The 19077-nt window shown below is 42.7% G+C and overlaps 1 protein-coding gene across 7 annotated transcripts in view; it reads left to right on the forward strand.

Moving 5' to 3' along the window:
* The window catches only part of LOC141144580 (serine/threonine-protein kinase ULK4-like), a 580148-nt gene that overhangs the window by 58256 nt on the left and 502815 nt on the right, over positions 1-19077 (forward strand). For all 7 annotated transcript variants that reach the window (XM_073630403.1, XM_073630402.1, XM_073630399.1 and 4 more), the window contains exons 5-7: positions 6944-7106; positions 10094-10195; positions 14165-14242. In XM_073630403.1, coding sequence (XP_073486504.1) covers positions 6944-7106; positions 10094-10195; positions 14165-14242 — 343 coding nt within the window. The remainder of the gene's footprint in view (positions 1-6943; positions 7107-10093; positions 10196-14164; positions 14243-19077) is intronic.

Consider the following 19077-nt stretch of genomic DNA (forward strand, 5'->3'; position numbering starts at 1 on the left):
CTGCAGTATCCTCCCCCCCTAAGCGGCCAGGGACGGCTAGCCAGGGAGAGCCGCTGGGGTCCGGTGCCACACCTGCTTTTGGCGCTTCAGCCCCTGTATATATTGCACAGGAGGTTTTTTCCTCAGCCATTTATGGATTAGAGGAAAGATTAATGGCCGTGATTACTTCTTCACTCAGTGGAAGAAAATGCACTAGGCCTTGCTCTGCTACCCAGGACCCTCAGGCTGAGGAGCTGTGGGATAGAGGAGAAGAATCCCTTTCTGAGCATCGGGATGGGATGGATGATTCCTCTTCAGAGGAATCAGGTGGAGAAGGGCCCTCTGCAACTTCTCAGGATGAGAAAGTCTTATGCCCCGTACACACGGTCGGATTTTCCGATGGAAAATGTCCGATCGGAACGTGTTGTCGGAAATTCCGACCATGTGTGGGCTCCATCGGACATTTTCCATCGGATTTTCCAACACGCAAAGTTGGAGAGCAGGAGATAAAATTTTCCGACAACAAAATCCGTTGTCGGAAATTCCGATCGTGTGTACACAAATCCGACGGACAAAGTGCCACGCATGCTCAGAATAAATAAAGAGATGAAAGCTATTGGCCACTGCCCCGTTTATAGTCCCGACGTACGTGTTTTACGTCACCGCGTTTAGAACAATCGGATTTTCCGACAACTTTGTGTGACCGTGTGTATGCAAGACAAGTTTGAGCCAACATCCGTCGGAAAAAATCCTAGGATTTTGTTGTCGGAATGTCCGAACAAAGTCCGACCGTGTGTACGGGGCATTAGTACAGATCCTTACTGGATTGGTCCGCTCCACATTTAAGTTGCCTGTATCTGAATCAGTTAAAGAACCCTTTTCACTGAAACCTCCTCAAACAACACATGCTTTTCCAGTTCATAATTTACTTGAAAAGCTCCTTTATTCTGAGTGGGATCACCCAGATAAACGTTTTTTTCCACCGAAAAAGTTTTCAACACTTTATCCTGTGGAAGAAAAGTTTATTAAGATGTGGGGAATACCGGCCGTTGATGCCGCCATTTCCTCCGTAAATAAAAGCCTGACTTGTCCGGTAGACAATGCTCAGGGATCCTGTAGATAAAAAGATGGAATCCCTGTTGAAAGATGTTTTCGCCTTAGCAGGCTCAGTGGCTCAACCTGCAATAGCAGCGATTGGAGTCTGTCAATACTTAAGAGACCATGTTAAGCAGGTCATCAAAGTTTTGCCTGAACAGCAGGCCCAGGGGTTGGCTAACCTTCCAGCGGCCTTATGTTTTGCTGTTGACGCCATTAGGGATTCATGCAAACCTCTCGTCTTTCACTGGGGTTGGTGCATATACATAGAATCCTATGGTTGAAAAATTGGTCAGCCGAAGCACCATGTAAGAAGCTGCTGGCTGCGTTTCCATTTCGTGGTGCTAGGTTGTTTGGAGAGGACTTGGATAATTATATCAAGAGAATCTCTTGTGGGAAAAGCACTCTCTTACCTGTGAAGAAGAAGAGTAAGCGTCCTTCTTTCTTTCCCCAGCGCCCGGGGCTTCAGCCTCCAGGCAGTCTCGACGGTCTCCTCCGTCTGGGTCAAGAGACAACCTCAGGGACAAAAGAAGTCCTGGGGGAAGAAGCCTACAAGGCAAAACGCTAAGACCTCTTTATGAAGGGGCGCCCCCCGCTCATTCGAGTGGGGGGAAGACTGCGACAGTTCTCAAGGCTCTGGCAGGAGGACTTCCAGGACAGATGGGTAATCTCCACGGTAACCTTAGGGTACAAGCTGGAGTTTCAAGAATTCCCCTCTTCTCGTTTCCTCAGATCAAGTGTCCCCAGAGATCCAGAGAAAAAGCAGTCGCTCCTTCTAGCGTTAGAGCGACTTTTGTCGCAGGAGGTCATTATGGTGGTTCCCGCGAAGGATCAGGGATTGGGTTTCTATTTCAACCTTTTTATGGTCCAAAAACCAAATGGGGATGTCAGACCCATTCTGGATTTAAGGGATCTGAACCGATTCCTAAGGATTCAGTCCTTCCGCATGGAATCAATTCGGACAGTAGTCTCCACCCTGCAGGGAGAAGAATTTCTGGCATCGATAGACATCAGAGATGCATATCTGAATGTGCCCATTTTTCCTGCTCATCAGAAGTTCCTGTGCTTCGAGATAGGAGGGTGCCATTTCCAGTTTGTGGCACTGCCTTTTGGGATAGCCACTGCACCTCGAGTGTTCACAAAGGTCTTGGCTCCTCCCCTGGCCAGATTAAGGACTCAGGGTATAGCTGTCATAGCATACCTAGACTACCTGCTCTTGATAGACCGGTTGGTGGCCTCCTTGAACGGGAACTTGAGGACCACAGTCAAGGATCTGGAACACCTAGGTTGGATCCTCAACCTAGAAAAATCTTTCCTAAAACCAGTAACAAGACTGGAGTATTTGGGTCTGATCATAGATACAAGCCAGGAGAAAGTATTTCTACCTCAGGCAAAGATCTCTGCCTTAAGGGAGCTGATTCTGGCAGTCAGGACCAAGAGGGGTCCTTCTGTCTGCGTTTGTATGAGGCTGCTAGGAAAGATGGTGTCTTCATTCTAAGCAGTTCCCTATGCTCAGTTTCATTCAATACTGCTGCAACACAGTATTCTGTCCGCCTGGAACAAGAAGGTTCAGGCATTGGACTTTCCGATGCACCTGTCTTATGCGGTGAGTTAGAGCCTCAGTTGGTGGCTAATACCCGAAAACCTGCAGAAGGGGAAATCCTTTCTACCGGTTACCTGGATGGTGGTAACAACAGATGCCAGTCTGTCGGGTTGGGGAGCAGTTCTGGAACAGTCTGCGGTTCAGGGGGTTTGGTCCAAAACCGAGAGGACCTTACCCATCAACATTCTGGAGATCCGTGCAGTATATCTAGCCCTAAAGGCCTGCACTATCAGGCTACAGGATTGCCCGGTCAGGATCCAATCCGATATTGCCACAGCGGTGGCTTATGTCAATCATCAGGGAGGCACCAGGAGCCTCGCTGCTCAAAAAGAGGTGAACCAGATCTTAGTCTGGGCAGAGAGGCATGTGCCATGCATATCGGCAGTTTTCATTCCGGGGATAGAGAACTGGCAGGCGGACTATTTAAGTCGCCAGCGGTTACTTCCAGGGGAATGGTCTCTGCATTCCGACGTCTTTTGGGCCATATGCCAAAGATGGGGGGTTCCAGATGTAGATCTCTTTGCATCCCGATTCAACAAAAAGATAGACAGATTTGTGGCAAGGACAAAAGATCCTCTTGCATGTGGGACGGATGCGTTGGTGATTCAGTGGCATCTGATTTATGCATTCCAGCCTATTCTGCTACTGCCACGACTCCTTCGCAGGATCAGGCAGGAAAGGAAGTCAGTACTTCTGGTGGCCCCTGCTTGGCCCAGAAGGACGTGGTATGCGGAAATAGTAAGGATGATGGTGGGTTCCCCGTGGACACTACCGGTACGTCCAGACCTGTTATCTCAGGGTCCAGTGTTCCATCCTGCCTTACAAACGCTAAATTTGACGGTTTGGCTATTGAGACCCACGTTCTGAAGAGTCATGGGCTTTCAGGTCCTGTGATATCTACCTTGATCAATGCAAGGAAGCCAGCTTCCAGAATGATTTATCATAGAGTCTGGAAAGCTTATGTATCCTGGTGTGAATCCAGGGGTTGGCATCCCAGAAAGTATAGGATTGGTAGAATTCTGGATTTTCTACAATTTGGATTAGAGATGAAGCTGGCCTTGAGTACCATCAAGGGCCAGGTCTCGGCCTTATCAGTATTATTTCAACGGCCACTTGCTTCGCATTCTTTGGTCCGAAACTTTATGCAATGGGTGACGCGTCTTAATCCTCCGGTTAAGGCGCCCCTAAACCCCTGGGACTTGAACTTGGTTCTGTCTGTGTTACAGAAACAGCCTTTTGAACCAATACGTCAGATTCCCTTGGTCTTGTTGACAAGGAAGTTAATTTTTCTGGTAGCTATTTCTTCTGCTAGAAGAGTATCAGAATTAGCAGCTCTTTCCTGTAAAGAGCCTTATTTGATTGTACACAAGGATAGAGTGGTACTGCGCCCTCATCCTAATTTTTTACCGAAGGTGGTTTCAGGTTTTCATCTAAACCAAGACATTGTTCTGCCTTCCTTTTTTCCAGATCCCTGTTCTCCGGAAGAAAGATCGCTACATTCTTTGGATGTAGTAAGAGCAGTCAAGGCCTATCTGGAAGCAACTGCTCAGATTCGCAAAACGGATGTTTTGTTTGTGCTGCCAGAGGGTCCCAGTAGAGGACAGGCAGTGTCAAAGACTACCATTTCTAAATGGATTCGACAATTGATTATTCAAGCTTACGGTTTGAAACAGAAGATTCCTCCGTTTCAGATCAGGGCACATTCCACAAGGGCTATTGGTGCTTCTTGGGCAGTGCATCACCGGGCCTCTATGGCTCAAATCTGCAAGGCCGCAACCTGGTCTTCAGTCCATACATTCACCAGATTCTATCAGGTGGATGTGAGAAGGCATGCGGATATCGCCTTTGGGCGTAGTGTGCTGCAGGCAGCGGTACAGGGTCCTCAGGTCTGATTGCACCCTACTTGGTTGTGGTTCCCCCCCTCAGATAGCATTGCTCTGGGACATATGATCAGTTATTACTGAGGCTCTGTGTCCCGTGATGTTCGAGAAAGAAAATAGGATTTTTTATAACACCTTACCTGTAAAATCCTTTTCTTTCGATGGACATCACGGGACACAGAGGTGTCCCGCCCCTCTTCTAATACACTATATTGCTTGGCTACAAAACTGAGGTATCCCTGCAAGGGAAGGGATTATATAGGGGGTTGAACTTCCTGGTTAGGGTGTGCCAGTGTCCAATCACCTAGTGATACCTATATAACCCATCACTTATTACTGAGGCTCTGTGTCCCGTGATGTCCATCGAAAGAAAAGGATTTTACAGGTAAGCTGTTATAAAAAAATCCTATTTTTGCCACATAATTACGCACGCACTTTTATGTGCATTTACAGTCTATAGCATTTAGAGGCGTAGGCATGTAAATTCATTCTATTGGCTAGCCAGTAGAATGCATTTACACACATCCAAAAGCAAGTTTGGGGCACAATTTTATGCCCCTAAACGCTGTTCTAAAATACGAATGTAAGTGCCACAATGTGCACGGGCACATTGGCTAAAATAGAACTGTGTTCAGAGGCCTAGAAAAAAAAAAAAAAGAACAGAAAAAAATGCCAATAAAGCAGTGTTTTTTTTTCTGCTTGTGTGCGGCCTAAATAACACTAATGAAAAAAAATGAGCAGGATGTTATTTATTTATTTTTTATTACATCATTGTATGTAGTGTACAGTACTCTAATGTATTATGTAATTACACCATGTTACACAGTATGTCAGTGTACTAAAGGGTGTTTATGGGGTTTAAAAATGTGTTTCCTGGGAACTCCATTTGTAATACATAGTTAAATTCTCATCTTTCTTTACTGATATTCAGGCTTCCTACATTTGAGGCATGGCTTGCACCGAAATGCATACTGTTAGAATTGTCTACAATTGTCTTTGTTGTCGTCCAGCAAACAGCAATCTGATAGTCTTATATCACCGAGGCAGCAGCTGGAAGATAGCTATCTAGTATTGGTGCTGTGCATGGGAACAGGAGTCTAAGTAATCCCAGGGGAGTACCATTGGCAAAACACAACAGGGTTCACTAATACTGTTACACACATCTTCCATAGCTCTCTTGGGAACTGTATTCACTAAAAGGAAACATTTTTTTATTTATGTTGAAAGGTTTTTTTTTTTCTTTTGTCCTAAAGTAGTATTAAAGCCTAACTCAATTCTTTAGTGAACTTTTTAAATAGTTTGGCTCAAGCAGGTCCAGATAAAAATTTCCTTGACTAACAAATGCAGCGGCTTTTAGTGCTGCATTAACCGCATGTAGCCTCAGCTACATATGGTATACTGTTCCATGTTTTGGCAGTGAGATGGGAACTTCCTATCCCACTCCCGGAACAAAATTGAGTCACAGGAAGCTTTGTATTTTCTGAGTGAATATAAGGCCTCCTTTGGCTGAGGTGAAAGGGTGGATGGATGACGTCACAATCCTCAACTCAGCCAGTCAGAGGAAGGTTTGTATTCATTAAAAAAATACAAAGCCTCCTGTGAATGGCTGAGCAGTGTTTAGCCTGACTTAATTATGTTTCCATCCCAGTGCAGTAACAAAGCAAATTATACTGTATGTAGCTAAGGGTCCCTCCCTCCCAGGAACATGCATATCTAAGGGTCACCCAGGGATATGTTTTTTTACTTTTGCAATCAACAAGAAGTTTATTTATCACCCCCCTACTGGCTGTAATGAAAAGGCAAAAACACAGCTATAGGGATGGAGTGATAATATGCATATATTTTCAAAGTAAAAAAAAAAAAAATGTTTCAACAATACTAATGCAACATTTTGTGTTGGTGATTAATTCTCGTTATTAATATATATTCTATAATAAATGTGACTTTAGTACTCCTTTCAATAGAGTGAGGAAGGGTTAGAACCTCTCATGTGTATTGCTGTCTGTGACTCTATTGAAGAGATTTCTTAACATGTCCCATCACAAATGGTCAATAAATTAGAGGTAAGTGAGTCCCAGGACAGGAAAGCACACACAGCAATAACAACTTGAGCAAGGCTCTAACATTTCACTGTATTAAAAATATTTGATGTTATTACTGTTTTTGTACCCATTTCCCAATACTTGCTGGGAGACAGGAAGTGAGGTGAAATCTCCTCAGAATGGGCACTGGACTGCAATAAAAACTAAACTGAGGTTCTAACCCTTCTGCACGTTATTAAATGGAAGGTTTTGGCTGGATTTGAACCAACATTTTGGTAATGTTTTGATGCATAGAACATTCTTACAGTTTGATTTCTCCAATATGTTCCACTTTTTTTTAATAGATTCTTCTTGATGGACCGGGCACTTTAAAGTTAACAAACTTTAGCTTTTCGAAAGCTGAAGGAGAAAACCTAGAAGAATTGTTTGCCTTGGTAGGATCAGCTGAGAATTCAGGAGATACAGGAGAGTCTACACCACGACGTAACCTGAGAAACCATATAAAAGGTCATTTGAATTGTTCTAATGCCTTGAACACTAAAGCAGGGGTTCCTGAACTTTCTAAACAAAGGGCAAGTTTACTGTCCTTTAGACTTTAGGGGGGCCAGACTAAATGAGGAAAGGGGAAGGTTTTCTGTAGTCCACAGCAAGAGGGAGCAGTTTAGGATGACAATGATGTTCTATAGATAAAACACATTGTGTAAGGGCCTTTTCACATGGACTTTTCGATCAGGTCCACCTGTCAGTTTTTCAGGCAGATCTGATCGGACGATCCATTCACCCCTATGGAGCAGCGCATGTCAGCGGTGACATGTCCGCTGACACCCGCTGCTATCAGATGGTGTCAGCCAAATCCAGTTGGATGGTGACCCCATTTTCCATCCGTCTGGCGGATGGGATCAGATGAAAATGGACAGGCGGTTCGTTTTCATCCGATCTTCCCATAGAGGAGAGTGGGACTCTGACAGGTCCGTCTCTGCACCGTGAGCGGAGACGGACCTGTCAGCCGCCTGCTCAGTGGGGATAAGCAGAGCGAATCCCCGTTGAGCAAAGCTGAGCCCCCTGTGTGGACCACCTGTGTAAAAGGAACATTCGTGTTATCAGAAGTGTGTTACTGGCAGGATCACTAGATGAAATTAAGGGAGGTAAAGCCTAAAACAATCATAATAATAATAATAAGTAATTCATCACATCTAAGGGCATGTAGGCTGCAGTTATATTACATTTTTGTTCTTTGGTTTATTTATTCTAGGAAGTGGCAGTTTGCCTGGAGGTGAAGGGTTATATACATGTTTAGGTCACACGCACATGGGTTGTTGTCTTTATGCATGTAAGGTTTGCGCTCAGGGCCAACAGGTAACTATCCACCATGTGTAGCCAGTGGTGTTGCCTTAAACACCATTGATGTTTATATCTCCCCCTGAATAATTGACTGAATGAATGATTTGTTCATGTGGCACATGCCCTAGATGAGTCCAGCTGAATTTTAATGACTGAAGGTTGAGGTCATCCTATGCATGCACTTTCACCACATGATTGACTCATTCATGGGGAGATGTAGACGTCTAGTTCTCGGTTATGCAGCAAAACCCTGTGGACCTATGTACATGGGCCCCATAGCATACAATAGTGATATGTATTCCTCCATCCACAGATCTGTATGTAGCAAATTGTATGCCTGTACAGGTGTATGAGCCCTTCAAACAAGTTGTGGGTGGATGTGAATACCGTATTTATCGGCGTATAACACGCGCCGGCGTATAACACGCACCCCAAGTTTAGGAGGGAATTATAAGGAAAAAAATGTTTTAAGGAAAAAACTTACATTTACATGCCCATCAATGCAGCCTTGCACAGCGTCCATCTGCATGCTTGTCCAGTGTCATTTGCAGCCTTGCAGTCATTTGCAGCCTTGCAGTCAGCAGCCTTGGTGTCATTTGCAGCCTTGCAGTCATTTGCAGCCTTGCAGTCAGCATCCTTGGTGTCATTTGCAGCCTGGCAGTCAGCAGCCTTGGTGTCATTTGCAGCCCTGCAGTCAGCAGCCTTGGTGTCATTTGCAGCCTTATCGGTGTCCATTTGCAGCCTTGCAGCTTTGTCAGTGCTGATCTGCAGCTTTCTGTGTCCATTTGCTGCCTTGCTCAGGCTGCAGTGACTTTTCATTGTCACTGCAGTTTGAAAATGGCGCCGCCGGTGGCGAAATACACAGAGCCGGTCCTCGGCTCTTCTCGGAGGCTCTCGTTCACTTTCGGCTCCACTCGTAGTCCCGCCGGGGATGGGCGTGACTTTGAGCGGAGCTATCCGAACCTAGCCGAGTACACTCGGCTAGGTTAGGGCGGCGCTTGAGTGAAGCCGAAAGTGGCCGAGAAGAGCCGAGGACTGGCTCTGTGTATTTCGGCGCCGGCGGCGCCATTTTCAAATCGTGGTCGGCGATTTTGAAGCTCAGTCAGCGGGGGATCGCAGGGGATCAGCGTATAACATGCACCCGCAATTTTCCCTTGATTTTAAGGGAAAAAAAGTGTGTGTTAAACGCCGATAAATACGGTAATTTAGTCATTACTCAGAAATGTGAAAATATACAAAAAATATATACACTCGCGCCAATAAATAAAAGCTCAATCTAAAGTGCTAAAGTGACAGCTGCTGTGGCATACAAACAAGTAAGTAACTTGTTAAGTGATCCACTAGGATGACTCCAAATTTATAACATAAACCTCAGTGCTAGCTACTTTGATAAAACACAAAAAACGAATCCTAAAGTGCACTGTGCATGTGGATAAATTTAAATATAATAAATATAATAGCACTATAGCCACTACCGTTCATCATTACTAGAACGTCTTTACACCTGAGAGGACTTATTTCTAGTGTGTTTCACTATTTTTGTTTGCAAAGAAATTTCAATTTTTTTGGACTGTTTTTTTTACATAAATTGTATTATAAGTGCACTTTAGGATTCATTTTTTGTGTTTTATCAAAGTAGCTAGCACTGTTTTTTGGAGTCACTCCAGTGGATTATCCTATAAAATTGTAATCCCCTAGTGGATTAATCAGAAATGTTTGAAGTATCGTAAAGAATTGGTGTAAAAATAAAATTTTAATTTATACTTTTTTTTTTTTTTTTTTAGTTTTGAATAGACTATAAAAGCTGTCGTACTTTTATTGCTTCTGTGTCCCTTCACTTCCCTTCCTGGTAAAACGAAAGGAGGTAAAGGGAAATAGCCTAAGTTGGGCAGTGGAGCAATCAAAAGCATGATAGTATATAACCTTTCTCCCTTCTATGCAAAACTTAAACACATGTCCAGAGCTCTGTATAGGAGTTCTGCTTTAAACTAGAAAACATATCTACTTTTTTTTACAGTTTTATTTTTTCCAGATGCAATTTGTAATTGAGATGTTAACATTTCAGTATGTGTTTTATTTTTTTATTTATTTATATATTGAATTATATACTGAAGATATTTATTTTATATATGTTTTTGTAAAACATTTTGCAGGATCACCAGTTTATGCTGCCCCAGAAGTAATCAGAGGAGCAGATTTCTCAATTTCTAGTGATCTTTGGTCATTGGGATGTGTGTTATATGAAATGTTTACTGGTAAGCGCTAATTAACTTTTCAGCATTTTTTTTTTTAATTCTTTATGTTTTTTACAGATACAAAGACTGAAAATGTACATTAGAATACATTCTGTATAAGTACTTCAACAAAAAATGAAAAAAAAAGAAAAAAAGAAAAACCCCCTTACACAAATAACCCCCCCCCCCATCCTGCACGGGTTTCCGCTATACATGCGGAAGAGCCAATTTTCCTTTGGAAATTACATACATTGTAGCCCTATGGGCTTTAGCTAGTGACCTCCTCAACATAGCTCCACGTAATTTTAAAACTCCGCCACCCTGTCCATTTGTCTGGTCGCCCAGTCCCCCCATCTAGTTCCAGTCCATAGCCGTACAAACACTCAATATTATAGATTTAATTTGCAAAGAAGAGCCACTCATGCGTTTTAGGGCTCTCAGGTTCCAACCATTTTATCTGGATCTGGCACTTAGCGGCGTCCAATAATATAGGAAAGATAGATGCTTGATATTGCTTCATTGGCTCCTCTGTCCCATGGAATAGGCATGTCCATGGGTCATCCGATATGGTTTTATTAGTAATTTCCTTAATCAATTGAATAATTTTCTTCCAATATATTTTGATGATGGGACACTCCCACCATATATGAGCCATCGTTCCTATATTTGTACACCCTCTCCAGCATCTCGTAGATTTATCCGGTTGGAATTTGCTAATTTTATCTGGTGTAGCATACCACCCTGCTAAGCATTTAAAATTTGTTTCTGTCCTCTTAATATCAACTGACGAAACATGTACCATTTTCAAATTTTTTCCTAGCCTGTGTTTACTACATTGTGTCCCTAATTCCCTTTCCCATTTTTTGATATAGGGGGGCACATCCAGTTCCTCTTTGGACACTAAAATTTTATAGAGTTGAGATATAGTATTTCTTGATTTTTCTCTGCAACAGAGCTGCTCTAACAGCCTGTACTCTTCTTCACCTCTAATTGGCTTCGGAAGTTTCTCAACAAAAACCTTCAGCTGGATGTACCGCCATGTATCAATCACCATGAGATCTGTCTCAGATTTCAGATCGTGATACGTGTGCATTTTCCCATCTCTAATTAAATCCTTTACTTGAGTATTACCATTCTTTATCCAATTCCCTCCCACCTCCCTCATCCCCGGTTCAAAAAATATATTATCCTTTAAATAAATCAAAGGTGAATTATAAAGCCATTTATTTTGTGTGTGAATCTGATCCCAAAATTTGAAAGTGTTTCCTGTTAAAACTGATGTTTTTGTGCTGAATATTGTATATTTTGGAGGGTTCCATATAATGTGACCTAAGTGTGTGTTACTCATGCTATTTTCAATGTTGACCCATCTTTTTTCCGAGGCCTCCCTTGCCCATTCCATAACCAGTGAGAGTGTTACTGATATATAATATCTATTGAAATCCGGAAGAGCTAGTCCTTGTTTCTCCCTCTAATCATAACTGAATGTGCAATTCGTGGCTTTTTGCCACACCAGACAAACCTCGCAATTAGGCCTCGGAGGGCTCTCATGTATGCCTGTGAGAGTGGAAGCGGAAGCATCTGGAATATATAGAGTATTTTCAGAGCCAACACCATTTTTACTGTATTAATGCGGCCAAGCCAGGAGAGGGGACGCATCAACATTCTTTTTATCTCTTTCTTAATTTCATCTAAGAGTGGCATGTAGTTGATAAAATACATTTTCTTCAGAGAATTAGACAGTTTAACTCCCAAATATTTTATATCCTTTCTCCAGGGAAAGTGAAATTCCCTTGAAAGTCTTTCTACTTCCTGCTTATCAATATTGATATTTAGAACTTCCGATTTACTGAGATTTATCTTGAATTTTGAAATATCCCCATACCTTTTTAAAATCTGCAGCAAATTCGGAATTGTAATCCTGGGGTTAGAAATATAAAAAAGAACATTATCGGCAAACGGCGCTAGTTTATGTTCCTCTGTTCCTATCTTTACACCGCTACAGTCTGAGTTTTTCCAAATAGAAGCCAGCAAAGGTTCCAGGGTCAATACGAACAGCAGGGGGGACAATGGGCACCCCTGCCTGGTGCCATTCTCCATCCTGAAGGAGCTCGAGAGGACCCCATTGACTTTCACAAATGCCAGGCGGTGATTATATAGAACTTTCACCCATGAAATTAATCTTGGACCGACTCCCATTGCTTCCAGTGTTTTTATCATGAGCCCCCAGTCTACCCTGTCGATTGCTTTTTCGGCATCCATCGACAGGAATAGAGCTGGGGGCTCACCAGCTTTAATGGACTCTAAGAGGAGCAGAGATCACACTCTGTTATCCCTGCCTTCTCTCCCCGGTATAAAACCCACCTGGTCTGGATGTACCAGGGTAGTCATTTTATCCTTCAACCTACCCGCTAGAACCTTGGCATATAGCTTGGTGTCCACGTTTAAAAGGGCGATGGGTCTGTAACTACAACACAACATGTCATTCTTTCCTTCTTTTAGTATCAAAGTAATGGTTGCAGACAAAGCGTCTCCCCCCATTGTACAGTTGGCACCCAGGTCATTCCAATAATGGCAGAGCCTAGGTACCGATATACTTTTATATTGTTTGAAGCAAAGAGTGGTAAATCTGGGCCCGGGCTTTTTCCCAAGGGCGAGTCCTTTAATGCGGCATATATCTCATCTTCGGTTATAGGTCTATCCAATACCATTCTCTCATCCTCAGACAGCCCTGCCACCCCTGCTCCGCTCAGAAATTCTTCCACCTTCCTGTCCTTTAATTGTCCCGGTGCTTCCTTTAATCCTACCGTGTACAGGGCTTCATAGTAGTTCCTAAATTCTTCCGCTATCTTTTTAGTTGTAGAGACTACCTCCCCTTTTTTATTTTGTATTTTCTCGATAAAATTTAGGTCTCTTTTTTTCTTTTTCAGTATCCTCGCAAGATACTTGCTTGATTTGTTACCCCAGAAATATCCGTCTCTTGTTATTTTGCTTAAAGCCCTTCTCGAGTCCTGTTCCATGTTGTCCCTTAACGCCTCCCTCTTGATGAAAAGCTGGTGGAGACTGTCCTGGTGTTGCCCCTTACATTTTTTGTTTTTGTTCTAGTGTATATATCTCCTCTATAAGTTTTTTTCCCTTTTTTCTTTTCTCATTTTTTTAACCCCCGCCCCAATGGAAATGAGGACCCCCCTGACATACGCTTTGTGCGCCTCCCAAATAATAGAAGATGCGACTTCCCCTGTGTCGTTGACCCTGAAAAAGAATTTGATTTCTTTCTGCACCTTTTCTAACACTTTCTTGTCATTTAGTACGTTTTCGTTTAACTTCCATGAGAATGGATGTCTTTGTAGCCCCGGAATCCTAATCCTCATTGAGATTGGAGAGTGGTCAGAAAGTGTGGTAATTTCTATTCTGGTTTCCTCCACAAAGTCCAAAAGGCTATGGTCAGTCATGATGTAATCCAGTCTTGAGTATGTCCCGTGCACGGGGGAGAAGAAGGTGTAATCGTTTACTTTGGCATGCTGCACTCTCTACACGTCCATTATATGGCATTGATGCAGTTTGCGCCTGATCGCTTTTAGTTGGACCTTACTTGTCCCCTGTGCCCGGGACGTACTATCCAAAGAGGGATCTATACGAAAATTAAAGTCCCCTGCCAATACCACCTCCCCCGTCTTAAACTCGGTCAGTTTGTCTAATACTTGCTTTAGAAATACAGGGTTTTTATTCGGGCAGTAGACATTTGCTAAAGTGAACATTTTATTCCCCAAGTTGCCCTTTAAAAAAAGATAGCGACCTTTTCAGCATTTTATTCTGAGTAATAAACCCTCATTTTTTGAGTTCATTGCAGAAATTGGAATTATTGTATGTGAAGACTTACCAGTCCGTAAAGTCTAAACTGAGAACAATAGCACTACAGTTAAATAAAAGGTGAACTTGAAAGCAGTCAGACTTCAATTGACATGTCCACGTTTGTTTCTATTTTGACAGGGCAACCCCCATTTTTCTCTGAAAGTTTCTCAGAATTGACAGAGATGATTGTGAATAAAGACTTTCCTCCACCTCAGGGTAAAGTACTACTGATAACATTACTATATTTGTTATGTGAATATTCTGTTACTGTGAAGACATCTACTGTTGATCGTAATGGGGCTTGCTCCTTATAAGCATGCCTGTCAGCCATTGTACAAAGTCCTGCTTAAAAACAGGTACCTCCAAGGTGCCTGCTTTTACTTTATTAAGCAGATAAATCTGATCCTTGGACTTCTCTGATTTAGTCTCACTTTTTTTTGGTATCTAGGATTTTGTTTTCCTTTTCTTCCTAAAGCATGGACTTCCCTAACTTTTGAGCTTGGTGCCATCCAGTTACAGGAATCCACCTAAGTGGTATTGGAGCTTAGCAGAGGGTATGACATCACTGCCCCCACAGAGTTTGGGCCTTGTGATTGGCCAGCACCCGAAAACCCTGCTCATTAGAACAACAGAGCTGGGGGTGGGGACTGAGGGGAGGCATTGTCCTCTTACCCCAAATAATAACATGGCAGTGTTTGTTTAAAAGCACACCTAATTGGTAAGGATGCAGGCCATGAAGCAGGGCCTAGCCCAGAAGTCAAGGACATAATGCCACCAGTTTCTAATTAAACCAACCACTGACACCTACAGAAAAGAGCTTTCTAGCTAAGAAAGGCTGGACAAACCTGGGTTTATGAAGGTTAAAAAATGATATATATTTTCCTAACCTAAGCTTAACAGCTTTCCTAGCTCTTCCTTGGATTTACATCAGATCAGGGGGGGTGATGCAGGAGCTGTGGCCTGTGCAGTTTCTGTGCCTGCATTATAACAACCAATAATATAGTGCAATCCAACTGATTGCATCCTGGCAATCAAGGGCACTAGACTGAAGGGTCTACCTGCATTCTATTCTAACAGCTAAGGACACTAACCGGCAGGGGCCGCCTGCATCCTAGTAACCAAAGATTCTAGGCATCAGGGGCCACTTGCATCCTAGCAGCAAATAAAAAGATTGAGGAAGTGGAGCCGGGAAACTGGGTGGGAGCCCTTTAACCAATATTCCCTCTCCCCCTGGAGGGGTCACTAAACAGGGTTCAGTGGCATATGATCTCTGCCTGAGCTTGATGTTGGTAAAGCCTACAGATTGGGCTTCTGTCAGAGGAGGAGCAGAGAAGCTGTAAATGAAGGAATAAAGACGGTATTATTTTACATTTATTTGGAGAAGCAAGTACAGGTATTTAAATGTAACTCTATGGGCCTGTATTTAATTTAAATTTGTCTGATTTTCTCTATATACTAATACATTTGAATGTGCCACGTAATACAGTAGATGATCATAGCTGTAAATTATGTTAACAGTGCAATTGATGTTTTTAAACACCTTTTTATGATGAGGCTTTTGAAGCATCCAGTGTATTAAAATGGTCAAATTGTACTGCTTGTCTTGTCTGTCTACAGTTGGCTATGAAGTCTTTGCAAAGGCTTGCTGCTTTCAAACAATTTGAGCTTTCCATAAGCTTGTTTCAACAAATAGGAATACAAAGTCTTAGAGAGTATCATAAAAACAGCCTGTATATTGATGTTGCTGAAAATGCATTTAGCTTATTTAATTATTTTTTAATGCTTATCAATGGATCTCAAAACGAACCAGTTACTTTACATTAGGGTAAATAATTTTGTTGATTCACAATTGTTAACTGTAGAAAGCATTTAAATGTGAGAATCATGCAGAAAAGTGCCTTAAGGAAGTGCATACTTGTTACCTGTAGCAGCTAATCAGATACTCCATGTTTCTGTTTCATTGGGTGTTTATTGAGGTCTTTGAAACAGTTACAGGTTAGATAAGGCAAACTTTAATATACTAGCAACCAGGAGATTGCATATATGGAACAGAAATCTTCAGTGTTCCAGTAAGCTGAAATACAAACATAGTCTTAAGAGCTGCTTCAGTATTAAAACAAAATTGGTAAGATAAGCCAGTTCATAAATAGTTGCTGATATCCTACTTTCCAAGCCATTGAGCCCAAAAATCACATTTGCAGCTGAAATCAGATTGAAGGAAATGAATATATTGAGTATTTAACTTCATGTCCCCAGTGTAGTATAAAGCTACATGGTTTCTCTGGGTAATAACACCAGTTATTTTTTTAAAGCAGTAACTACATGAAGTTCTAATAAAGAACATTAAAGTGGAAGTAAACTCCCATGTATGATGTTTACCTATAGGTAAACCTATAATAAGGCTTGTCTATAAGTACATTAAATATCTCCTAAACATGCACAGTTTAGGAGATATTTACTTTAGATTGCGGCCAGTGACGTCATTGGCACATGCGCTCTGAAGGAACATCATACCCATGCCGTTCCTTCAGAGCAATGCCATAAACAGCAACTCCCATCGCTGCCTCGGGCCATTCATGTCGCCGAAGCCCACAAACCCAGAAAGATGACCAGGACCAGGTAAGTGTTGACAGCGCGCCACTGGAGGGCTTCGTTTTTAGGTAAGTCTGTCTTAATGTGCTAGTTTGCAATACATATGATCACATTATGACTTAAACTGCCTGGTACCTATTATTATTTATTTTTATTTTTTTAATGCGGTTTACTACCGATTTAATTACTGACTCGTGCTGTATTCAAAATGCTGTATTAGCATTGTTAAACTATTTTTCTTACTTTAAAATGTGTACATTTGCTCAATCCACACCTGTAGCTTCAGCTGCTGTTTTTTTTTTTTTTTTGTATTTCTAGTTCTTCATAAGAGCTAGCGGGGGGTCATACTGTAGATCAGTTTCCCGGTGATTGCAAAAGTGAAAAAACATTTTCGGACACACCTAGACATAGATGTTCCAGGGAGGGAGCTGGCCCCTGAATGGTTTGGACTTTAGCTATGCAGTCTGTCCATCAGTTTCTTGATTACTGTACATTCTCAGACCTGCTTCTGGAGCAATAATCAAGCAACTGATCAGCACAGCCAAAGTCTGCTCCATCCAGTGGTCAGCGGGGAGGAACATGCTCATCTAAAGGGATGCCAGGAATGTGTTCTTTCCCATTACTCCCCATCACTTGCACGCTTTCCTCTCTGAATTGGGAGATATTGAGAGAGCAGAATTAATTGTATACACAGGCATAAAGGAAAGGAATGAAGATGGGGATTCAAAGCACACAGGATTTTAAAGAAACAGGATTAAACAATTGAGAGTTGAAGCAGATATGTCTCATGTTTGCAAGTTAAATTTCTGTCCCTGAGGGTCCCCTGCTTTCAGCTGGGCAGCAAAAGATCTTCATTCCCGGCCACTCCGGTGGTCTCTGAGGCTCCGATTTTCATGTCCTATACACTGGATACTTCAGAAGCCTGGTCAAAAAAAAGGTATTTAAAAAAACATAACTTACAATGTTAACATAATTTACAGTTATGATTTGCTTCCGTAGGGGGTCCATACTTTTCAGTATGAGGGTCACATCCTTTATTTTACAAATGCCGAAAAAAAAACATATAAATGAGCAAATAATATTTAAATGAATGAATGTCTGTTTTTTGTGTAATCAGCATTTGATTTGGAGCGGGGGATGAAGCAGACAAGCGGAGCTTTCCCTTTTGGGTGGAACTCCACTTTAAGCTCCCATCCACACCACACCATTGTAGTGCGATGTCAAGCATCATGCCTATACATTTTTTTAGCATGTTGGGCATCTCATTTATTTATTTTGCGACAAAAAAGCTCCCGTACCTTTTTGCATTTTGCATGTTTTTTTAACCACATTTTTCCATGTTTGCTGTCCAATCTCAGGTGTGCAAAAGCACACTTCTTGCTTGGCGTGTTTTTGGTACCATTAACAATGATTGGCACTGCAAATGAGACGTGCGTTTTTCGTGTATTTCATGATCGCATGCAAAATTGCACATATTCACACATCACACTAGTGTGAATGTGGGCCTAAAGTGTATGTAAACCCTAAATGTATTTTTCAGCATGTTTGCTATTACTACATACAGTTTTTGTCCACTATCATCTGACAAGGCACAGCTGCTCCAGGCTCTGGAATGATCCCGACAATATTGTCGGGATCTACTAAGTTGCCTGATTGACAGCGTGCTGCACCTCTCGGCATACAGCTGAGAGCTGGAGGCAGCTGCACCCAGCCCCTCCCCAGCCCAGCACTCTGCCCTGAGCAGCCCGAGAGGTGAGGGTTCAGCGGTCATGTGATTGTTTAGTTCTCGGTTTTACAGCCGATGTGGAGAAGCTGCAGCATCACACCGATGCTGCGGCATAGACGCAAGTATGTATGTTTGTTTTTTCATTACTCCACACATCTCATTTAACTGCTTCCCAATTGCCCACAGCCTATAGAGGGCAGCACTGGAGCAGAACCAATGCAGGTTAACATTCCTATACATCAGCCGGCATAGGCAGCTTCTGCACTGCTTAAGAGCGCAAACCTGGGAGGCCGGTGATCATAGGGGATCACATTACCGTTGTGTCCAGGTGATCACATGGTCTTGTATCATGCGATTTACTTTTACAGGCAGCGAAAGGCCCCCCCCCTTCCGCTGCCGCCTTTACTGGGTTCTCCTGAGCGACCAGGGAGCCCTGTAAGGAATCGACCAGCAGCATCTGGCTCCAGGTACACAGTGAGAGGAACTGATGGCATTCCTTCCATTGTATGTCAGAAACCAGTAGTGATGAGGATTTAGTCACTTCCATTGTCACTTCTTTGTTTATCTGGCCGCACCAGCCAGGGAAGCAGCTGATCAGACCAATCTGTGTCTGATCGGCTGCATTGGAGGCCAGAGGAGAGGTCTGGGGTCTAATAGACCGCATATCTCTCCATAAAGAGGACCTGTCACAACCAATGCTGTTATTCATCCCTTGTGATAGCAATAAAATGTT

Source organism: Aquarana catesbeiana, linkage group LG05, assembly GCF_042186555.1.
Source record: "Aquarana catesbeiana isolate 2022-GZ linkage group LG05, ASM4218655v1, whole genome shotgun sequence".
Lineage (NCBI taxonomy): Eukaryota > Metazoa > Chordata > Amphibia > Anura > Ranidae > Aquarana > Aquarana catesbeiana.